Source organism: Rhamphochromis longiceps, linkage group LG23 (genome assembly GCF_057381845.1).
Source record: "Rhamphochromis longiceps isolate RC_006_pf linkage group LG23, R_longiceps_female_GT1.1, whole genome shotgun sequence".
Taxonomy (NCBI): Eukaryota; Metazoa; Chordata; class Actinopteri; order Cichliformes; family Cichlidae; genus Rhamphochromis; species Rhamphochromis longiceps.
In genome coordinates this window covers 20,647,971-20,670,088 of record NC_140578.1, presented here as the reverse complement: position 1 = coordinate 20,670,088, position 22,118 = coordinate 20,647,971, and the positions used below count along the sequence as shown (strand labels likewise).

The following is a 22,118-nucleotide window of genomic DNA, read 5'->3' as shown; positions in this document are numbered from 1 at the left end:
CAATACTCACGCAGGCTGAGGTTAAACAACGCCCAATGTTGGTGAGTCTGTGAATTGTAGCCTCAGTTTCCTTTAAAAGGAGTGGCGCACACTGTGGTCTTCTGCTGCTGTAGCTCGTCTGCTTCAAGGTTAGATGCTCTTCTGCATACGGTATTGTAACAAAGAGTTACCTGACTATTATCTGGGATCAACGAGCCATTTTCACTCAGAGAACTGTCACAACACTGAGATGGTGGTGTGGGAAAATCCCATCAGATCAGCAATTTCAACCGTGCCACTTTCAGAGTCGCTTAAATCACCTTTCTTTATAGTTTCGATGCTCAGTTAGAACTTTAGCAGTTCGCCTTGATTGTCTACATGCTCAAATATATTGAGTTGCTGCCATGTAATTGGCTGATGGCATAATTGGATTAACGAGTTGATGGTGTAACTAAGAAACCGATCGACACGAATTTACAATTAAGTCCTGACAGTCAAACAGTTTTTGATCTTTTTTTCCTTCTTTCTAGCTGCTGTTTCAGGTTAAATCTGATGTGTAGATGTTTGATCTTTCACATACTTTGTGCTGAAGCATCCAAATTATTTAGATTACTGAAGTGTCTGAAACTACATATATTGCCTACACCTTGAAGTCAACACCAAGCCTGTAGTGTTAAAAACTATGCGATTACAGCACACTACTTTCTATTCTCTTCAACACACCAATCGACCAGTTCCTGTAAAACTGATGAAACGCAGCAGGAGAAGTAGCTTTCATGAAAAATTCATGTTTACGATTAAAAAATACCACAGCGGCTCGGTCACTTAAAGGTTAAGGGAGGTTTTCAGGAGGGATCACTTCCTGAAAATAACATTTGAAACCAGGCAACAGACACAAACATTTACGGGTAACGGGTGATTAGCTGTAATGCAAAAACATAAGAAATATGTCTCATCCTGGTTTTTCAGCTCTGATGAACTACAAATGTTACTTCATTAAGGTACTGCCTCATATTCTTTTATGGGTGAACTGTAAGACCCGAAGAGCCTGAGAGCTGGGCTTAAACATCTGACACACCATCATCTGTCATGCATCGTCCAGCGGCAAGACCACCAGGAATCAGCTTGTCACATGTCGTGAATGAAGTTCGGCAGAGAATCAAAGGAAGTCGAGATTTCCTCACTTCCTCTCTGTGCTTCATTCAGGGAAGTGGTGTCTGTTACCATGATAATAAACTACAATTGCCGTGACAACCGCAATGTTTCACCACAACAAGTTTCAGTGAGTGACCGCCGAGTCACGACAGAGTTTTATTGACACGCTGGCTGAGTTTATTAGAGCAGAATCTGACACAGGAGCAGAAAGTGGAGCTTTATGGCTCAATAAAATGATAAAGACATTAAAACAGCTCAGCAACCTCTGTTTACATAAATCAACCACTTTTTGAATGGACCTTGGCAGAGTGACCTGAGATCTGTGCAGATAAACACTCTGATGAAAGATCAGTCAGCTGAAAGCTGGACAGCAGGTGGCAGCAGTGAGCTGCGGTGCGTTCGGTATGGGAGGAATGCTGGGAATTTTCTGTGTGTGTGTGTTTGGGTCGATGTGTGTGGGCACAGAGTGTGTAGATACTGAGAGTTTAACAGACACCCAGAAATCAAAGGTTCAAGTCCTCAAGTAATCTTATATTTCTGGTATTTAAAGTAATTTATTACTGAAAAATATGTCACTGTACTCAAAGAAAGCACGTTTTAGTTTTGCTGTACTTAACAGAGTTGGGATATTTTCCTACAGGGATACTTTAATAAAGATCTAAGGGTTATTTTGATTGGCTAATCAATTAATGTTGGGCTCTATAAACAAAAAACAATAATCCAGAAAGACCTGATCAGATGTCTTGTTTTATCCCAAATCCAAAATGCTTTAATTCTCAATTTCTTTTGTGTAAAACTAATAAAAATGTAAACATTTCATATCTGAAAACCTGTAAAGACAAAAGTTTGATGAATTGTTTTTGCTTATATTAATGTTTAATTGTGTCAGGGTTCCTGTACCAAAGACTTATGGGCAAAAGGGCATTTGTTGCTTTTAAATAAAAGGGAAGTAGGACTTTCCCTGTTACTTTGTCAGACATTGCAGTGCAAATCTGAAAATACAGTGGCCTGGATGCTTAGACCAGATGTACCAAATGTGAGTGCAGTGCTTATGAAGCATGGTAAATTTTGTACAGACAGTTTTTCAAACATTGAATGGGAATCAGTTCACTGCAGTCCTAAACAATGGTCCAGACCTCTGAAAATGTCTATGTTTGAATGCAAAGTTCCAGTGGGTTAGCCTACCCAGAACACATGCTGTCAAGGACCTGTTGGTTTTAATGTTCAGCTGGAGAAACAAACCAGTCCCTAATTAATAGTTGTCTTTGTTCAGTCGTTGCTTTTATGAAGTTGGTTTTACATTTTCACTCCAAGTGGAATCTACACAGAGCTTTGGGGATCCTAAAGTTTAAAGAAAAAAAAGTTAAAATGTGCATTAAATAATCCTGTAATATTTTTCTAGTAGTTTTCTTATAATGCTCATGCATCAACTTTTCAGGGAAAATAGGGTAAATTCATGTATGAATACTTGGTGTTGTGATCTTTTGACACTTCTGAGCAGAATTTTGTGAAATTTGGTGGAAAGGTTGAGGAAGATCCCATTAAAGAGACTAGATTCTTTAAATTTGCAACATAGTTCACTGGCTTTTGTAAATTATCCCTGTGTACTTATTAGTATTTCATGTGTATGTATTTTTGTAACTCTTTCCACACAAGAGTAAAAAATACTAACTGTGAAGAGCCCTGTGTGTATTTGATGTCTGCAGGGAAACTATCTGACTGTCTAATTATGTAAAAATGTTGTCACCAGGCAGAAATGTTGCCCTAAAAGTTGCTGAATTAATCAACTGTTCTGCTGCTGCTGTTAATCTGACGGGATCACAGTTTTCTGATGCACGGTGCTCTGTGATTGGTGGGAACCAATTAGCTGCCTGTGATCCCTGTCACTAACACACACACACACACACACACACACACACACACACACACACACACACACACACACACACACACACACACACACACACACGGGACTATTCACAGGCTCTGAATAATTAATGGATCCCCCTCTCTACTTTCTAATGATGCCTCTAGGGCATTTATTACATATGTATGTGCATGTGTGCATGTTATGTATGTGCCTCATGATGCACAGCACACACTCACACGCACACACTTCCTGTGTGACATTTTCTCAGAGAATCGCGAGCACGTCTCCAGAGTCTCTGCTGAATTTCTGCAGCACACACTCGCAGCGTGATGAAGAAATGATCTCTTCTCTTATGTAACTTATCAGATCAATCAGGAGTTAAATGTCGTTAAGTGTTTGAAAGGGGCAACAATCAACAGAAACACCTTTTTCACTGTTTAAATAGTTCAGCTTTCTAATTGTAGCGTTACTTTCAGTCTCAAAACCTTTAACTTACATTTCAAATATTGGACTTCCCACTTTAAATTTTTCCTTTTTTAACATTTCAACATTTTCAAGTCAAAATATTAAAACCTTTACCTCGTGAAAAGTGAGGGCATTTCTTTTATGATATTTAAGCTTTCCCCCCAAAATAATTATATTTTTCTGTCTGAAATGTTTTGATGTTCATGTAAATATGTCATCATTGATAAAAAGAAAACACTTTTGATGGATCGGACATGGATTTCTGCAGGCTCTTAACTCAAACCAGTTCTTCATTCCCATCCCAAACCTCAACATAAAGAAAGAAACCACCAGATCTTATTCTTTGGGAACTTTTTCACATTTTAACTTAAAAAAAAGAATATCAAAATAATTGCAAGATTGTCAATTAGCAGGACTGAGCATTTCATGTAGAGACATCTGGTGATATTTTATTATATTTTATTGGTTTTTGTATTCATTTGTCATTCATGTCTTTAATCTAAGAAAATGATTCAGAGGACATCACTTTGGTTCTTTTTTGTCATTTTGAGTTATTGTTGTGGACCAACGGATCATCAATAAATAGTGGTTACAGCTTTTCTTAATAGCTGAAGATATTTTCCACTTCTTATGCCAGTTTCCACCTGCTCCTCTTCTCTTTATCTGGGATTAGTGCTGTTATCACTTCACCCCCAGCTGCCCCCTTCTCCTCCTCCTCCTCCTCACCCCCTTTCCTGGTCTGCCTCCTCCTCCTCCTACTCTTTGCTTCCTGGCCATGAACCAATCACCGGCCTCGTTGTAATGCAGCATAACTTCAGCCCAGTGTCTGGTCGAGCAGCTATTGTAACCAGATTAAAACACATTATGTGCAGTAGCTTGTGTGCACTCAAACCTCTCGTGGGATTATTGGACATCAGCTGTTTGCAGCCCCCGATCACTCCCTCACACTTACACACACTTGAAGGTGTGTGTTTCAGTTGTGATTTTTAGTTGTTTTCAGATATTCACGAATTCTTAATCAGCTGGGCTCCATCTGTGCTGCAGCAGCATCCCGTTTCGCTGCCAGTTTTATGCTGTTTATTGTTTTGTTTTTCCTTAAACATCTGCTGGTCATATCGGATGCATTTTTCTCATCGTTTTCTGTCTCTTTAATGTTCATTTTGCTCTTTTGTTTATAAGAAGTTGGAAAATCCCTCAAAAACAAACCATAATTAAGCCAGTTTTTCTTCTTTTTTTAAATTTTGACTTATTTTTTAAGCTTTAAAATACTATTAAACCAAAGTATTGGTCTGTCGTTGTTCTATAGCCTCTTGTCAAAACAAAAAAAGGTGATCTTTTAACTTAAAAGTGATTAAGTAGTCAATTTCACCCCATTTTGTAAATTCAGATTAATTCATTTTACAGCACTACTTTCTGTTATTATAATGTTCCTTATTGTCGTCTTTGTATCCCACCAAAGTTGGAGCTTAACATGGACTTCACCAAACATATTGTTAAGTCCAGTTTTGAACCTTCTGTAGCTTTATAGCCACCACCATTTCTCCTTTGTGGAGCCACAAGTGATCATATATGTGTAGGACTGAATTGTCACGTAACTTAAACTAGTCTATTTAGGATGCTGCATCCGGAGCACAGACTTATTGGACTGTCTGTTAGTATAATTAACCGCACAATAAGCCAAATTACTTGTCAGACAACTGGATTCAAAAGTGCTCCAGAAGGGACAGACCAAACATACACTTTGACGTTACGCTGATGACATGATTCAGCTTATTACCAAATCCCACAAATCGGTTCAAACGTGGTCCAGGTCTATTTCTGTAAGTCAAGGAGGCCATGCCCTTAATAATAGAAACTGTTAACCTTAATACAGTTATAAAAAGCTTCACTCACTATATAGTTGTTATGAAGGGGAAAATTTGAAAGTTTGATGGACACACTCACCATTGGAGCCAGCCTCTAGTGGACATTAGAGGAACTGCAGTTTTTGTCTTTTTAATGAGAAAGCGTTTATGAGTAAAAGCACAGGGATGAATGCTCGTGTATATGATTCGATGTCAAAGACCACCATAGCTTTTTAATGGTTTGAGGTTGGTAACCACATGATCCTCATGTCTGTTGGAGAGAAGCTGCCCTATGTGTCTGCACATGCTCAGTGAGCAAACACACACACACACCCTTCAGGTGCCAAGCCAGCCGTGCATCGCCCGGCCCCCTCCCATCCCCTCTCATTGCCCCTCCATTTGCATCTCCATGGCAACAGACTGGGCGTCTGGAGCGTGGGGTGGGGCAGGTTTCTCTTCCCTCTCCTTATCTCCACATTCACTCATCTCCATTTTTGATTTGCATAAATCTGTTCAAGGTCACCTGTGCGATGGGAGTTTATGTGTGTTTGGTTTCCTAATGATGTGGGAACCAAAGAAAGGAAATCCCCACACATCATTAAAGCCGAGAGGGCAGGGTCTACACACGAGTGCCTGATAATGTCATACATCATATTTAAAAGCATTTAGTGTTCAGAATCATTTTGTTTCAGAGTCAAAACTGTTTCCTGACAGCTGGGGACGCCCCCGTTTCTTTGTAGTGAGGTTGTATCAGAATCTGAGCCACTGTCTGTGTGTTATGTGCAGTAGGTGGCACTAGAGTAAGCCTCCAAGGAGCACAGGTCTGGCATCAATAAAAAAAATCAACATGGCTTAAGTGGATGTTCTGTTTTGATCAGTTTCACCAATTTCTTTGCTCTTTCTGACAAGAAAGTGAAGCCGCTCCTCTCCACCAGACTCCATTCACAAAAACAGGAATTTTGCCTCACAACAGAATTTGTTTGCCTACTTTTGCCTTGATTGTTTAGTTGGTTAAATTGTATGAACTTGGGGTTATAAAGAGTTAGTTTGGATCTGAATAAAGGGGTCAAAAACAAAAATCACACAGCAGCTCCTGTTTTCTGTGAGGAAAAATCAGTTTTTGTGAATGAAGTCTGGTAGGTATCAATAGTGTAATTTTTTTTTAAAAAAATTCTCGTGTGTTATTTGTGTGAACTTGTGTATGTACCTCCACAGTTGTTCTTATTATTCAAACATATTGTTATTATTAACATTCAAACTTAATGAAAGAAAACTGAAATCTGCAACACAACACGCTGACCTGATTTATTTCTCCAGATGTCTCCACATGTGCAAAACATCATTGTAATTTGTGTGACTAATGCAGTTTATCCCTTTTTACTGAAGCATGTTGTGACTGTTTCTCTTCTCTCTCCTCATGTCCTCCTGATGTTGGCTCACCTGTCCACCTCCTCCAATCACAGGTAAGAGAAGTAACGCTGCGTTTAGTTGTTGGTCGCCTCTGTAGCCTAAAACAGGACAATGTCTCCTTTATTTGCTGTTTGACCTTTGACCTCTGTGCTGTTGAGTCATTAGATTTTAGCTGTTGAAGCTGAGTTGGCTTCTTTAAGTGAAGCATGTTTATGAGTGTGCAGATGTGCAGCACCTCCTTTTCCTCTTCCTTCCTCCTACCAGAGGGGGACACTCCCTGCCTGCTCCCCCCTTTCTCTCCCTCCTCCTCCGCCCCCCTCTGCTAACTGACCCATTTTCCCCCGTCTCCAGGGGTTGAGGGAGAACGTGAGGCAGTAGGTGGAAGGGAGGGTGTTGTACCTCCCACTGCTCCCTAAGTCTTTGATACAGAAGAAAAACCCTGAACTCCTGCAGGATGAGGAAGATGAGCGTGTGTGTGTGTGTGTGTGTCATGTTTGATTAGAGTGCTCCCCGCTGGGTGTTTGCTAAACATGATTGTCACAGGAGCTCGTCTTTAACCTGTTGTCAGGAAGTGTAAAACTAATGTTCTTTTACTGGCTTTTTCACACAAATACAAATACACCAGTGATTTTCCCCATCATTGCAGACCTGATTGTTTGCGTTAAAGGTATAGTCAAATATATTTTAAGGTTATTTAACAGGAAGAAAAAAGGATACTGTACTCATAAATGTACTGTACTGTACTCAGTGGTAACAACAGCTGCCTTACTGACAGAAAAGTTCAGGATGTCCTCACTAACGTGACTAATGGTGATTTGACTAATGGCTGTCATTAGTCAGATGATCTTCTCTGACTAATTGACCTGCGTCAGACTTCTGTTACAAAGTTGTACTCCGTCTTTCAGACTAAATACAGGTGGAGGCTCTTCACCCAGTATTGACAGCTGAGGTAAACAGCAGGCTTACAGTCTTCTACTGAGATGGGAAAAGCTATGGTGTACAGTCTAAATTTAATGTTTTTGGGGATGTTTTGTCCCACAGCAACAGGAAGAGTAAGAAAACAGAACTGCAAACGATCGTCTACAGACTGTAACTTTAACAGGTTTCTATCCGACTGGAACCTATGTGTACCTACAAACTCCTAGTTATTATTATTATTATTGTTATAAAGAATACTCAAGAGTTATTGTTGAAAACTTTTGACACTGTGCCCATTTTTGTTTACATTTTCACTCTGTAGGTTTTGGGGGGCTGAAGGCACCCCGGTGTAAATTAAATTCTACGTACAGGAACTTTGGGGGCGGGCCGAGCAGCTCTGAATATTAGTTGTGAGTGTTCAAAGATGTTCATCAGCCTTTTATGAATGCGAGATGTTTCCTTGGAGACAAAAATAGAATGATGGAAATAGGGCTGCTCAATTAATCGAATTTTAATCACGATTACGATCTGGGCTTTCAACGATCATTAAAAATGACTGAGCCGATTATTAGCCCCTCCCTCATTTATCCGCGACACCTTAAAGGCCGGTCCGTGAAAATATTGTCGGGCATAAACCGTCCGTGGCGCAAAAAAGGTTGGAGACCGCTGATTAAGAGGACCCGAGGGAAGCTCGGAAAGCTAAGCAGAAGTTATTTGGAGAGTGACTGCCGTTGGTTGAAAAGAGAGTTTAAAAAAAAAAAACTTCAGTGGTGTTGCACACTATTTTATATTATTTTTTTAAAGTCATTGTTAACCCTTTAAATCCGGTCAGAGCAGCACGCTCCGTTTTGCGTAACTATTTTTAAATCCCTGTAGAACCTGAACCGTGTAAGCTAGCCAATAATTTGTTTTGCATATGAAACCGGAGGAGTTGTACTTACATCTGATGCCATCAGCTTGTCCTCGGTCACGGTTTCCTTCCACATATAGCTTTGCAAAAATTGCATAAAAAGCGCTTGCAGGAACAAAAACATAATATTCCAGAAACACGCTTTACCGTTCCTATCAGCTGTTCGTAACACTTCCCACAGTGAAATGATGCACATGCTGTTTTCTTTGCAAATTTGCATCATAGGATTGTTTTTTGTTTTTCCTGCAGTATATAAAAATTGCTGTATCTCCAAAATAAAACTATGAACACACTCAAAATAAATTTCCTGTTGTTGTAAACTATTTTTTGCAACTTTATTGTATTTAAAGTTTTGAGGGATAAACCTCTTAAATTTCTCCAAGTAGAAATATATGTAAACAAAACAAAAGCGATTTTCAATTTTTTTTGTAGTTTATTGCACTTTTTTGCAATTTATGTAATTACTATGGACTTAATGCATACATATTATTAAAATATGGGCTATAACAGTTGTATTGATGTATAGCAACTTGAAATGCTCCCACAAATGGCACTACAACATGTAAAAAAATAATATAAGCTCTGGTGGACTTGGTTCTATAGTAGGTCTTAAAGGGTTAAATAAATATCGTCAAATAATCGTGATCTCAATTTCAGTGAAAATAATCGTGATTATCATTTTTGCCATAATCGAGCAGCCCTAGATGGAAATATTAAAACTGATTGAATGCAGGTTTAATTTAAACAGCTATGTTATTGATTTTTATTCACGGTAAACCGTTTTTATACGCCGCCTCTGCTTCATCGGCTCTTCTCTGACAGTTTAAAATAATTCGTCAAGCTGAAATCCTCCACCACAGTTCAACATATATTTGCAGTTTGATGAGATCTGTCTAGCGTTGCGTATCGAGTAAACGTCTCCGGCTGTTTTGGTCATTTTAACACGTTTTAAGGGCCGAGCAGTTAATCCCAGAAACGGCAGACTCGACTCCAGATACAGAGGTGTGTGTTTCTCCCTCGTGGTGGTGCGGCATGTCAGACACGCTTTGGCAGTGTCTGCAGAGCTGCATACATATTTCATGTGAGGCAGCCAGAGCGTGCCGACACAGCAGATGGATGCTGGGATGGTCAGTCAGCAGATACACACCACCTCTCTCTCTCTTAGTTTACCTCTGAGCTCGCCTGTTCCTGATGTATTGATCAGTATCAGTGCTTTAAAATGAGCCTTGTTTTATAACTTTATATAGATTTATGCATCTGTACTCGTGTAATGCTCGCTGAGACCCAAAGTGACTGAAGTGACTGGCCTGTAAACAGATCAGAGTCTATTCATAGTAGATTCAAATGACTGCTATTAGTTATAAAGTATATTATTAAGACTTCTTCACACTAGACTCTAGTGTGTTTATGTAAAACCCATAAAATAAATGGCCTGATTTTGCATGTGTGGGTGTTTATGTCATTTCAGGATCAAGAGCTGGAAATATGATCCACAGAAAGATTAATTCAAACCTTTTCAGTGTTGCTTAATCGTCTCTGTTAAAGGGCGTCTGCATGCATTTAGAATTGAAACATCTAAATGTAAGTAAATCTAAAACTAATATATCTTGAAAGGACTCCGGCAGGGTTTAGCTTTGGCCTTTATTAAACTGTAAATAGTTGCAGGATATCAGTGAGGAGTATTTTCCCAATAATCCCAATAATCATGAGGGCAGTTGCTCAAAATCCCTTTTTAGAGAGCGAGGTTGGACGGGTTACATCGGCACTCACTGTATCTCCAAAGGCCTCAGAGAAAACTAAACATGTGTTGAGTCTATATTAAAGATAACCTATAGCTGTCATCCTGTTTCTAAGCCACTAAAATAAAGAAGATAAAGTGAAATTTGCCTTGAAGAAAGAGACAAAAAAAGAAAAAGAAAAAGAAGAAAGAGGCTTGTTTCCCCAATGTTGCTCCCAAACCATAAGGAAGATGTGAATTTAAGATCTGTTGAAAACCGAGGAAAAAGATGCGTGTATAGTGTCTTAGGAGCAGTAACGTGTTTCTGAAGAGGTGATTTCTATTCATTCAAGGCTTCAAATGTTATTTTAAGGCTTTTCCTTTGCCTTAAATGCAGCAGCAGAGCTGTTTCCAGACACTTCTTGGTAATCCCATTTAACAGCCATGTCTCCATCTTTTCCTCCATCGGTTTTCAGTCTCCACCTGCCGGCTGCAGTTGACCCCCGGTTAATCCCGCTGTGCTCGCAGATCACCATTTCAAATATCCAGCTGCTTTGTGTCTCCTTCTATAAACCTCGCCGCAGTGACCCTCTCTGATGTGGCGGTGTTTGTCCACGCTCTTGCCGGGGTTGGGTGCTGCAGGGCCCGATAAGGGCAGTGGCGGCGGCGGGGTCCCCAGAGAGCCAGATTAAAGCTTAAAGGACAGGTTAAAGCTCTGCAGACCTCTGCGGACACTTAGATTCCAACTTTACTGCAAACAGCCTGCACCAGGAAGCTTAAACTCACAGGAAAATGAGAAATAACCTTCCTCAAAGTGCGCCGGCTATAAATCCCTCTCACTGGTATCTGTCAGAGGTCAGGACCCCACACGGGGTCACCAGATAAATCTGGGAGGTCACGAGATGATTAACGAGAGGAAAGAGAAAACAAATCCTCACACACACACACAAAAAGCTAACAGCTCATTTTGGAGGACGTCGAGATAAAGCAGCCTCTTACCGCAGACAGCTCTGATCTGTTTCTGATCGAGCTGATCGATTGGAATTAACACAGCGCTGACTTTGACGAGACCTTGTCATTTTCCTGACCAAAAGCACCCACCATCAAAGTGCCCTTGAGCACTCTTTTACCTGCAGAGGGTAGAAAAAGACACTCCCCCCCCCCAATAATTTCAGTCTTTGTTTGCTTTCTGCTGCAGATTTTACCTTTTAAGAGGGAGGGCGCCCTCACAGGGAGAGCGCCTCACTGTGTTTGTACCAGTTAGTGAGCCAGCAACCTAAAGCCTTTAAAACCTATTAATTTGAAAGCTGCATTAGTTTCTGGACTTGATTTTCTTCCTCATTAAAGTCTTAGAAACTCACGTTAGTGTTCTAGGGTTAGAAAATTATATATTATGGAAGAAAAACCGGTGAGTTAGGTTTGGGTTAAAATGCATCGGTTGCCATGTCTTTTAAAGATTGGTTGCCATGAGGACCCCTCCAAAGACGTTCTATTCTGCGCACAAAATATCTGAATATGTGGATTAAGGTTGTGGAGCATCAGTCTAAATGGAGAAGCTCAATTCTGCTGCTTGTATCCTCGACCTGATGGGCGAGGGAAGGACTGTAGATCGACCAATAAGTCGACAGATTCAGCTCCATCTTCACCACAACAGATTACTACACTAATATACTTACTGTTGAAATACACTACTTACACATTTGTGCTCATGGACCCAAAAAACGTGACGTTTTGTTTCCATGAACTGAAGCTCTCATGTCCAGACCAAGGTCTGACCTCATGGTTGCCCGATTGGACGAATAAATTGATTGCAGGTGTTGAGCTGAGCTGTACACAGACTCCAGGACACAGACTGTCCCTCAGGACAAGTCGCTGTTTTTTTTTTCCGGTTTGAGAACCAAACCTTCAGAAACACGAGGACTCGCTGACAAACATGCAGAGGACGGTTTTCATGTCTCCACCTGCCGTGACAGACTCCGCCGCCGGAGTCAGGAGCTGCATTGGTGGCTGTGACATCACTCGAGTTATCTCACGTCTGAGTCCGAGGCTGCTGCGGGATGAAAGGCTGCGAGGTGTGTTTGATGTCACGGAGGGGCAGCGTGCGTTGGCGTGTAATTTGCCATCTCGGCGTGGAGTTTGCTTCCACCATCCCCCTCCTCACCTTGATGCACAATGTTTCCAGCTTCGTGTGACAACGGCAGCCTTTACCCATCTCCGTCCAGCTGTTTCCACCTGTGCTTGAGCGGCAGCGACCCTCTCCGTACTTCTGTCGTCAGGTGGAGGTGCGTTTGATGTTCGGTGTCTCGTTGGGGGGGGGAGCACATTAACTACCTTTATGTGCTTCCCAATCGAAAAGTGGAAGGAGAAAGTTGCCCTCAGCTGCTCGTCTAATCTCGATTAATCCCACTAATCATCCACCCGGCGTCAGAGGCCGAGGCCTGACGGTGAGGAAGAGGAGGGTGAGTTAATCCTCCCCCGCACTCCTCCTCCTCGGAGATGAAGGGAGGCACTTCAGAGATGAGAAGTCGTGATGAAAGAAAGCGCTGAGAGAACAAGTTTCCACTCAGGATTTCGCTTTAATTTAGAAACTGATCAAAGAGGCGCAGGTCACGTGACAAACAGCAACCGCAGACCCACTTCTCACTTCCACCTTAAATATTTCAAAGTTGGAGCGGTGATGAAGCTGCACATGCTCATAGTGACACTGGGTCTAAACACAAGAGGACCCCCCTAAACACAGCATATGTGTAATCTTTGCTGTGAGGTACCTGAAGCTAAACAATGTTTTTAAGGTGGATTTATTCTTTCAATCTGCTCTTTAACAGCCCAGAAGCCCGCAGCTTCATATTGTTCCAGTGTGCAGATCTAAGGAAGCCACTTTTCCATCTTTTTCGTGTCCTCATAACTTCATAGGTTGGGAGATATCCAGCCTAAAGGCAGAATCACTTCCTCAACTTCACTAAGGCGGAACTCCTTAGTGTGTTATTACTGCGATCATCAGCATGAGCCCGGTGTTTCAGGGACTGTAAAACAGGAGGGAGAAACTCAGATCTATGTTGGAATCTAGTGGTTCCTCTGGAGATGGAGACCTCTTTCAGACTTTTCAGTTTCTGCGTCTTTATTTTTATGTTTCTTGCTTACTGTTTGGGATTAAATCAGTGCACACTCAGGTTCAGTTAAACATCACTTAAATGTTTGTGTGTATTCCACCATCAGAAGCTCCTCAGCTCCTCTTTCTGCTGCTTCTTCCACCTCAAATTTGATTTTGTGCCCCTGTGGGTGCAGCTTTTGCCTCCATGGCTGCCCGGGAGGCTTCAAAGAGCTTGACAGACAGAGAGGAGAAAGAGGAGGCTCCACCCCTGCTTTAGAGGAGGCGGTGCAGACGGTAAAACCAGAGCTGGAGTTTGCTCTCGCGTGACCCCGCTACTGCCCAGCTGACTTACATGTAGATCAGAGCAGGAAGTAAAGCCACAGCTTAGGGTCATCAGGTCCTCAGCATTTATTTTAGGAAAGTTTCCAGCCTGCTGAAGGGAGAAACCTGCTCCAGAATATAAAATCCATGCTTCAGTGTCCAAAGTTGGAAGACTGAAACTGCCAGAAAAGGGAAAAAAATTATCAAAATAATAATAAATAATAGATAATAGATAATTAAAAAACAAAATAATTGCAAGTATATATGTGTATATGTATATGTATGTATATGTGTATATGTATATGTATGTATATGTGTGCGTGTGCGTATTCTAATTCATTATTCATTGTTGCAAAAAGGGGGCTGTACTTCAAAAGGTTATGTAAATAAAAGAAAAAAGGGAAGAAAATCTAAATTTAAACAGGAAGGTAAATAAATGCAGGTATTATTTAAAATGAAATGCATACAGGAGCAAACCAAATCGGAAGCATTCATTTATGTGAAATTTGATAAATTATTTAATAGCCATGAATGTTTTTTAATTTTTTGTTGTTGTTGCATTTATATTTGTTATTTATATATTCATTAACACATTTATTTTTTTTATTTTAGTACTTTTGGTCCTCCATAAGAAAATCTTAATGCCATCCTGTTTGTTTTTCATATTGCAGGACAAAAGAATTGTATTACAAAAATAGAGATAAACAAGCTTCAATGGACAAACCAATAAAATAAACACAAAAGTAAAATAGTGAATAAGTGAATTAACACCTAAAATGTCAATTAGTATATTTTTTATGAATAAGCTGTTGCATATATATATTTTATTACTTCATTCTTTCTTTCTAATTTGGGTTTTTCAGTCCTCCTTAAATGTGTTTGAATGAGTGAATAAATAAACTGTTTGCACTTAGTTTTTCTTTAAATTGGAATTTAATTTAATTCAATTTTTTGGTTTGTTTTTATTTTGGCAGCTTCAGGCCTCCATATATTTTAGCCATAGTGAGGAGAAAAGTGTCCTTCTCAGTGTTGGTGCCGCTAACAGAGCTTCTAAAATAGCCCAGGCTCTGCTGTAAGAGTAAATAATAAACACGTGGTTTAACACTCCGGCTCCTGTGAGGTCTCCGCACCGTGTTTCCCCATCATCCTTTGCTGCTGCCGCTGGCCGGTGTTCAGTGTGTGTCTGTGTGTGTGGAGCGGAGATCGCTCAGAGTGCAGCGGAGGACGGTGCGGTGGCTGTCCGGTCCGGTGTTTACTGTCGGCGGGTTAAAGTGTGAGCGGAGGTCCGGATCTTCAGCTGGAAATTCAGCGGCATTTGGAGCACAAGTGAAGCGGGTTTGAGGAGCGAGAGGCCCGGCTGGCTGCTGCGCGGCGCTGCGGGGGATGTGCGCACACAATGGGAGACCGTCCGGGACTCGAACAGCGTCTCCCCGCCCGGCTTGGTTTGTAAAGACACCGGAGCTGGAGCCGGGACTCAGCGCGGAGTGAGGACCTCCTCTGACCGGGCAGGACGCCTAAGACACCGGGAGGAGCTCAGCTGCGAGCCCCGTGGGAGCCGCGGAGGACGCGCCTGTGTGTCGTGAATCCCGCTGGGATGAACCCCGAGTGTCTCCTGCGTTCCAAACCGCTGTTTACACATCTGGATGAAGAGGAAAGCCTGGGTTTGGAGCTGGTTTATGGAGTTAATGCATGTTAGTTTACTGGATTTACCCGCAGACCCATCAGCAGCCTGCAGAGGTTAGTGCTCAGAGGATAAAACTAAAGGAGCAGTTCACGGTTTCTCTTTGAATCCGAATATTTTAAAGTAAAGGAGCAGTTCACAGTTTCTCACATGAGCTTTGAAGGAGGCGATGTACCTGCTGGACAGTAGCAGCTCTGAGAGGATGGAGAGAGGAGCTCCTCAGAGAAAGACTGTGTACCGGATCTCACTCACGCTGGTGAAGAGGGAGAGCTTAGAGGATGAGGACTCGGTGCCCCGGCGGGCAGAGAACCCAAAGGTGGGCGCCTTCAGGCGTGAGGGGTCGGCAGAGGTGCAGCGGGGAGGTCTGCTGGAGCAGCTGAAGGAGGTGGAGGACGAGTCGGAGGATTTCTCCTCTTCCCACGGCTACATGCGGAACTTTAGGACGTTCAGCACGGGCCAGCTGGAGCTCGGCAGGCTGAAGATCTGCCGGAAGCAGCTGCTGCAGCGGGGCGCCAAGGCCACCAGTCCGCTGGCGGAGCCCGGGCAGGAGGACGGCGGCGAGCGGGAGGTGGAGGAAGCACCACAGGCGCTGGTGGAGAACGGTGGTGTTGGCGAGAAGAAGAAGAAGCTCCTGAAGGCGAAGAGCGTGGAGGAGCAGAGCTCGGAGCCCGTGAGCAGCGTCGGGAAGCTGGCCCACTCTAAAAGTAACGGGGCGCCATCCACAGAAGGCCCCCCGGAGACTCCACCTCCTCTGAAGCGCCCACCCGGTCTGCTGCGCCGCAGCTTCAGCTTCAGGCACTGGAGCGGTGGTGAGCTGCTGCGCCTGCGGGCGCTCTCCAAAGACAAACACCACAGCAGCTCCGGCTGCATTGGCCAGGACGCCGCAAAGAATGATGAGCCGGCTGCGCCGCTCCCCACAGCCCGCCTCCTCGACCCCACCAGAGAGAAGAGCAGGACACTGGAGGTCGGCGCCGTCCTCAACAAGACAGACTCCATGTCCGAGCTGAGCCGCTGGGAGAGGGCGCAAGGCAGCAAGAACCGCACACTGGACAACAGCGACCTGCTCCGGCTGGCGGAAGAGAAGGACGCTGCCGGGGCAGCAGGTGGAGGCTTCCTGCTGCGGGGAGGTGGGGGACGCTCCAGCGAGCGGCGCCTGGTTCGCTTCTTCAGCGGGATCTTCTCCAGGAGGGACGGTGCTTCCACGTCCACGCCGGTGGGGAGCCCTAGCACCAACAGGTCGCTGCGCCGCAGCCGGAGGACGGCGCTGTCGCAGTCCAGCACGGAGAGCATGAACGGAGGCAGCGCTGACGGTAAACACGTGACCACAAGGGTTTGAGTGTGTGGATGTTTGAGTGTGAAGTGTGTGTTTGTTTTAAACAGCAGGGTGGTGTTTGGTTGAGACTCTGCTGCTGTTTGTCTTTCATTACTTGGAGCTCAGCAAATTCAACACGAGGCAGAGCGCCATCACCTCCATCCAAAGCATGGTGAGACAGAAGCCAATGAAGGGTTAAAAATGTCAGACAGGAAGTAGGAACAGGGAGCAGTTTGACTTTTATCTGCAGCATCCTCTTTCCATGGAGAGGGGACGAGTGGAAAACATGACAGATGAGAGGAAGTGCATTAGTTGTTGTTCTCACAGATGGATGTTTTCTCCATCAGCCTCTGTCCTCTGCAGAGGAACCTTAAAGGCTCCATAAATGAGTCCGTGCAGGACCACAAAGACTAAACACAGAAACAAACACATAAAGCAGAAATCATTTGTAGCTGTCTCGGCTGATGCAAGGTTTGTTTAGAGGCTTTTATTCTGAAGGAGCTCTGTTTTGTCCTGTTCTTAGGGTCTCTGTGACCTTTCCACAGGCGTTGGGTTCTGCAGGTCTCTCAGAGGTGGACTAACAGGTTTAGAGTCTGATCACACAGAGGAGGTGGGGGTGGGTGGATGGTTGTGGTGGTGCAGGGCATGGCTTCACATGTTTGAGATTCCTGAGGCGTTAACCCCCCAACCCAGCGAGCTGCTAGATGACGGCGTCTGGCAGGTAAGCTGTTGTTTCTGCAGACGACCTGTTTGTCCTGAGAGAAGTCCTGAAACTGGAGGCTGAAGTGTGGCTGTTCACACCTTCAGCAGTGTGGGAAAACCTTTCAAATTAAAATAACTAAAGGCAGCAGAACAATTAAATGCTGCTTTTCTCATTGTTCCCTCACATTTTGCAGATTAATCAAGAAAATATCTGTCAGCCTGATTTCTTACTTTGTTACTTTTTCTCTTTCATGTTCACACTGACCAAGAAAACCTCAGCAGGGAGGCCTTTATTTTGAAGTTCAACGTTCAACTTCTGTTTCTTTTGGTTTTTGAATGACTTGATTCTCTCTTCTGGCAGCGCGTTCAAAGGTTTACGCCTCCGCAAGACGAAGGCAAGCCAGGCTTTTAACTCCTAGTTTGAAGGCACAAAGCATCGCGTTTAAAATGCTGCGGCGCATTTTAACAACGGCTCCTCACCGCAGAGCGCACACACTCTTACGGCTTGTGTTTAACATGCTGCACGCGGCTTTCAGGCCAGCGTTCTGTCAGTTTTGAAGTTTAAAAAAAAAGGGCTCAGTGTTCCTATCAGAAACACCGCCGCGCTTTGGTGCTCATATTGGTTGTTTAGCATGCCGTGCTACACAGTAATATTAACAAATTAATTTTATTTATATAACACCAAATCACAACAACAGTTGCCTCAAGGCGCTTTATATTGTAGGTAAAGACTATTCAATAATAACGGAGAAAACTCCAACAATCACATAACCACTTGTGAGTAAGTGCTTTGGCAACTGTAGGAAGGAAAAAACTCCCTTTTAACAGGAAGAAACCCCCAGCAGAAGCAGCCTCAGGGAGTGGCTGGATGATGATGATACTAATAATAATAATAACCAGGAACGGCGCATTTAAAGAAAATAATCTGTGTTGTTTAATTTCAAATCAAATCAAATCACTTTTATTGTCACATCACATGTGCAGGTACATTGGTACAGCACATGTGAGTGAAATTCTTGTGTGCGAGCTTCACAAGCAACAGAGTTGTGCAAAATACAATAATGTAAACAAGCAAAATACAAGAATGGCTACATCTGAAACTAATAAATATATGTACAATATATAATAGTATATGCATTTCTGGATGTGTATACTAAATATTTTTCTGTGTGTGTGTGTGTGTGTGTGTGTGTGTGTGTGTGTGTGTGTGTGTGTGTGTAATTTGGCTAGACTCTTAGGTCTAAATGAGCTTCTAGCGTCGACATACATGCTTCTCGTTGGGTGTTTGGCTTCATTAGCTCCACACTAATCATAATAACCAGAAGTGCTGTAAATGATTTAGAAAATGTTGTTGGGCTCTGCGCTCTTTTAGTCCATGTTTCGGTCTGTTTGAGGTATGAAATGTGGTGAAATGTCGACTTCACAAGCTCATGTTACCTTTTTTTAAGATTCCATGTTCTCCGTAGTAATCATTTTAATAAGAATAATAACTGTAATTAGTGTTTAATAGTTAGGAAATAATGTGTTTGGACGCTGTGAGCGACAGCTTCCTCGTCTTGCTCTGACGTGCCACTCTAATCTCTCTAGTCGATCAGTTTTTTCTTGTCATTTGACTCAACACCTGTATGCGCTTACCTCATCCTGCTGCTGCGTCCTGATTGGGTGATTTCAGAGCACCTACTCATCAGTGTACAGAGGGGAACTTTTTTTTTTTTTTCTGTCCGAGGCCAGGGATTGTTGTCTGATAAAGACGGCCCCTGACCTCGCTGTCTTAATGGACTCGACTGGTGTGTGTGTCTGTTGGGAGTAAATGTAGGGGAATGTGTGTGTGTGTGTGTGTGCGTGCGTGTGTGTGTTTGACCTACATCCGCAGCCATGCAGAAGTAATATGGGCTGTAAAAATGCACACACTCAGTCTTGGATGCCAATTACTGCGTCTACGTTTGCATCAATTTATCTGCTTTTTTCTTTATCTTCCCAACACACACACACACACACACACACACACACACACACACACACACACACACACACACACACACACACACACACACACACACACTCGTGATTCTTCAGCAGCTGAAGCTCCTCCAGATGAGTCGAGCTGTTTCTCAGTTATAGCTTTGATCCTCCTCTCTGCTTTGCCTCCATACATAAACCTCACACACACACACACACACACACACACACACACACACACACACACACACACACACTCACTACAATGGGTATAATAGGGAGAAAATCCTATTAGAGGAAATGCTGCAGCAGAGATGGAGGGATGATGGAGAGATGACTCTTCTCCTTCCTTACTTCCTTCTCCTCATTTCTCCTTTTATTTTTATTTTTTTCCTTGCTCGTCTCCTTCTCTTTATTTGACATCATTTTCTGTTTCCTTCCTTAAAGTGTCACCTGTTCGCTATCCTAACTTTGCCTCGTTTGTTCTACATTTCTTCTCTTTCTGTAACTCCACTTCTTCTCCTTTCTTACTTTTCCTTACCTCGTTTTCTTTTCTTGTTTCCTTTTCTCCTTGCTAAATTTTCTCCTCCTTCATCCCTTCATTTCATCCTTCTTTTCTTTCTTCATTCCTTCACCTTTCCATCCTTCCTTGTTTCCTTCTGTCCTTGCATGCTAGTCTTGTGTGCTCCTAATTTAATTCCTTCTTGTTTCCTTAACTCCTCCTTGAATCTTTTTCTTTTTTCTTCCTTTCCTTAACTCTTATTTCTTGTTTCCTTTTTATCAATCTTCCCTTCATTGGGTCCTTATTTCCTTCTCTTTTTGCCTTATGTTTTTCATTCCTTTATCCCTCCATTTGTCTTTGCTTGACTCCTTTTCCCACCTAGCTTTCTTTCTTCGTTTGCCCAGTTTTTCCTTTTTTCTTTTAATTTCTTTCCTCAACTTTTTTTCAGGTCCTTTTTTTCTCCATCCTCTGGTCTGCTTGTTTCTTTCTCACTGCCTAATTTCCTTCATCTGCTCCTCTTTCCTTTCTTCTATTTATTGTGTCCTTGCTTTATTTTCTTTCCTTGCTTCCTTCCTTGTGTTCCTCTCCTTGATGAGTTTAGTGAACTCCAGACAGAAAGAAGATGTTAGATTTGATCCTGAAAGCTCCATTTACTCCATTTGTCCATGCTGAGGTCAGTTCGCAGGCCATTCAGTCTTTAAAGCTGGCTCAGTTTCTTCTCACTTAGGTCCAGTAAAGAGCATTATAGTCCATGATACAGCTACACAGAGCAGGTTTAATTTGAGTTTGTTCTGCAGAGCCGAGGAAGCAGAAGTGGGCCAGATGCTGTCCTGGTTCTGGGTCTCCGGCGGGGACTCTGGCTGTATCATTACTGCAGGCGGGTCAGGCCGGCGGAGTGTGGTGTGTTAAAATAACCGGACCCGAGTGTGACTTCAGGCCGCGGCCTGGAAACCATCAGCCTTCTTTATTTTTAACAGCACTCGCACCAGAGTCTGTGAGGAAAACTGCATTTAACAGACAGGACTCTCTGTGTTTCACAGCTGCAGAGACAAGCTCTTCCCTCTTTTCTCTGCAGTGTTTTTAAATAACTGCATAAGCATGTGACGGAGCTGTTCGCTCATTAAAGAGCTTGGAGACGCGTCGATGTTGTAACACTGTTTTCACTGCTAACCTTCAGTGTTAGAGCAGCGACGCCTTGGCCTTCTGCCGCTCCCTCCTCGCTGGCAGCGTATTAGCTGGCTGCTGTGTCGCCTCAGTGCTGGAGGTTGTTCAGGGGTCCTGCTTGTCCTCCTCCTCACTTCCTCTTCAGAGCCAAGTTGGCCCGTGTGGCGAGGCTTTGTGGCCTCTGTGAACAGAGCCGTGAAGCAGCACGGTCCACCTGTGTGCAATGAAAACCATTGATCACAGAGCTGACAGCTGATTTGTCATTGATTGTGTTAGTTTAAACCAGACGTGACCTGAAGGTCCTGCTGATGTTCACCACGTTTGCCTGGATCAATATCAGCCTGGTCTTTTCCTCACTGAGCAATATGACCTATTAACTTATTATCGGCATGGGATCAGCAGATACCAAAAGCTGAGGTGTTAGAGATGGAAAAAGTTGGAGCTTTGCATCCCTAACTTAAGCATATAAAGCCTCAAATGGTCCTGGGCCCGGTCACACTGCAGTCTTTATAAAATCTCGATTTATTTCTTACTAAATTTAATGTGGCCTTCGTCACTTTAATGGTCAATATAATAAACGTCTAGAGTCTAAGTGGTTAATAAAAGATCAGTAATGGTTTTCAAATGGACCAAAATCCAAAGGTCGTGGTGCTTGGTGTGTTCCTAATATTTTGGCTCTCTTGTATTTTAATAGATGATCATTTTGTGTTAGACTGCACACTCCTCAGGCTTCTTCATATCAGTTACTGGCTGACTGAGCTTAGCTTGTTTGTGTCCTGTAGTCCACGACTGGCCCAGTGACGTTGGCGTGCCGGTTGGAGTCCCACCCCTCCCCTCCCTGCAGCTTACAGCTCTTACATAAGGCTCAAATCCATCCGAGGACGCTCGCTGTTATGCTCTGAATCACCCCTCTGATACGCAGCATCAGCAGCAGAGCGAGCCAAAGTTGAGATGCATCCGGGACGGCGGTAACGCCTGATGTAACCACGCTGAAACAAACACCTCCTCCTCCGTTCTTTAGAGAACAAAGGGAGCAGAGCAGCCGAACTGATGAGCTAAAGATGCTAATAAACCTGGAATCAGTTTACAGACTGGTCTGTGACTCAGACCAGTTCTTT

The 22,118-nt window shown here is 43.2% G+C and overlaps 1 protein-coding gene across 6 annotated transcripts in view; it reads left to right on the top strand.

Moving 5' to 3' along the window:
- agap1 (ArfGAP with GTPase domain, ankyrin repeat and PH domain 1) overlaps positions 1-22,118 on the top strand; it is a 194,224-nt gene that overhangs the window by 34,281 nt on the left and 137,825 nt on the right. The window contains exon 1 of one of the 6 annotated variants that reach the window (XM_085397801.1): positions 14,798-16,671. The exons of 2 other annotated variants lie outside the window; for them this stretch is intronic. In XM_085397801.1, the coding sequence (XP_085253927.1) occupies positions 15,531-16,671 (1,141 nt within the window). In that variant the 5' untranslated portion in view covers positions 14,798-15,530. Of the gene's footprint in view, positions 1-14,797; positions 16,672-22,118 lie in introns of those variants that run through there. 3 more of the 6 variants (XM_085397799.1, XM_085397798.1, XM_085397800.1) reach the window with 3 other exon arrangements.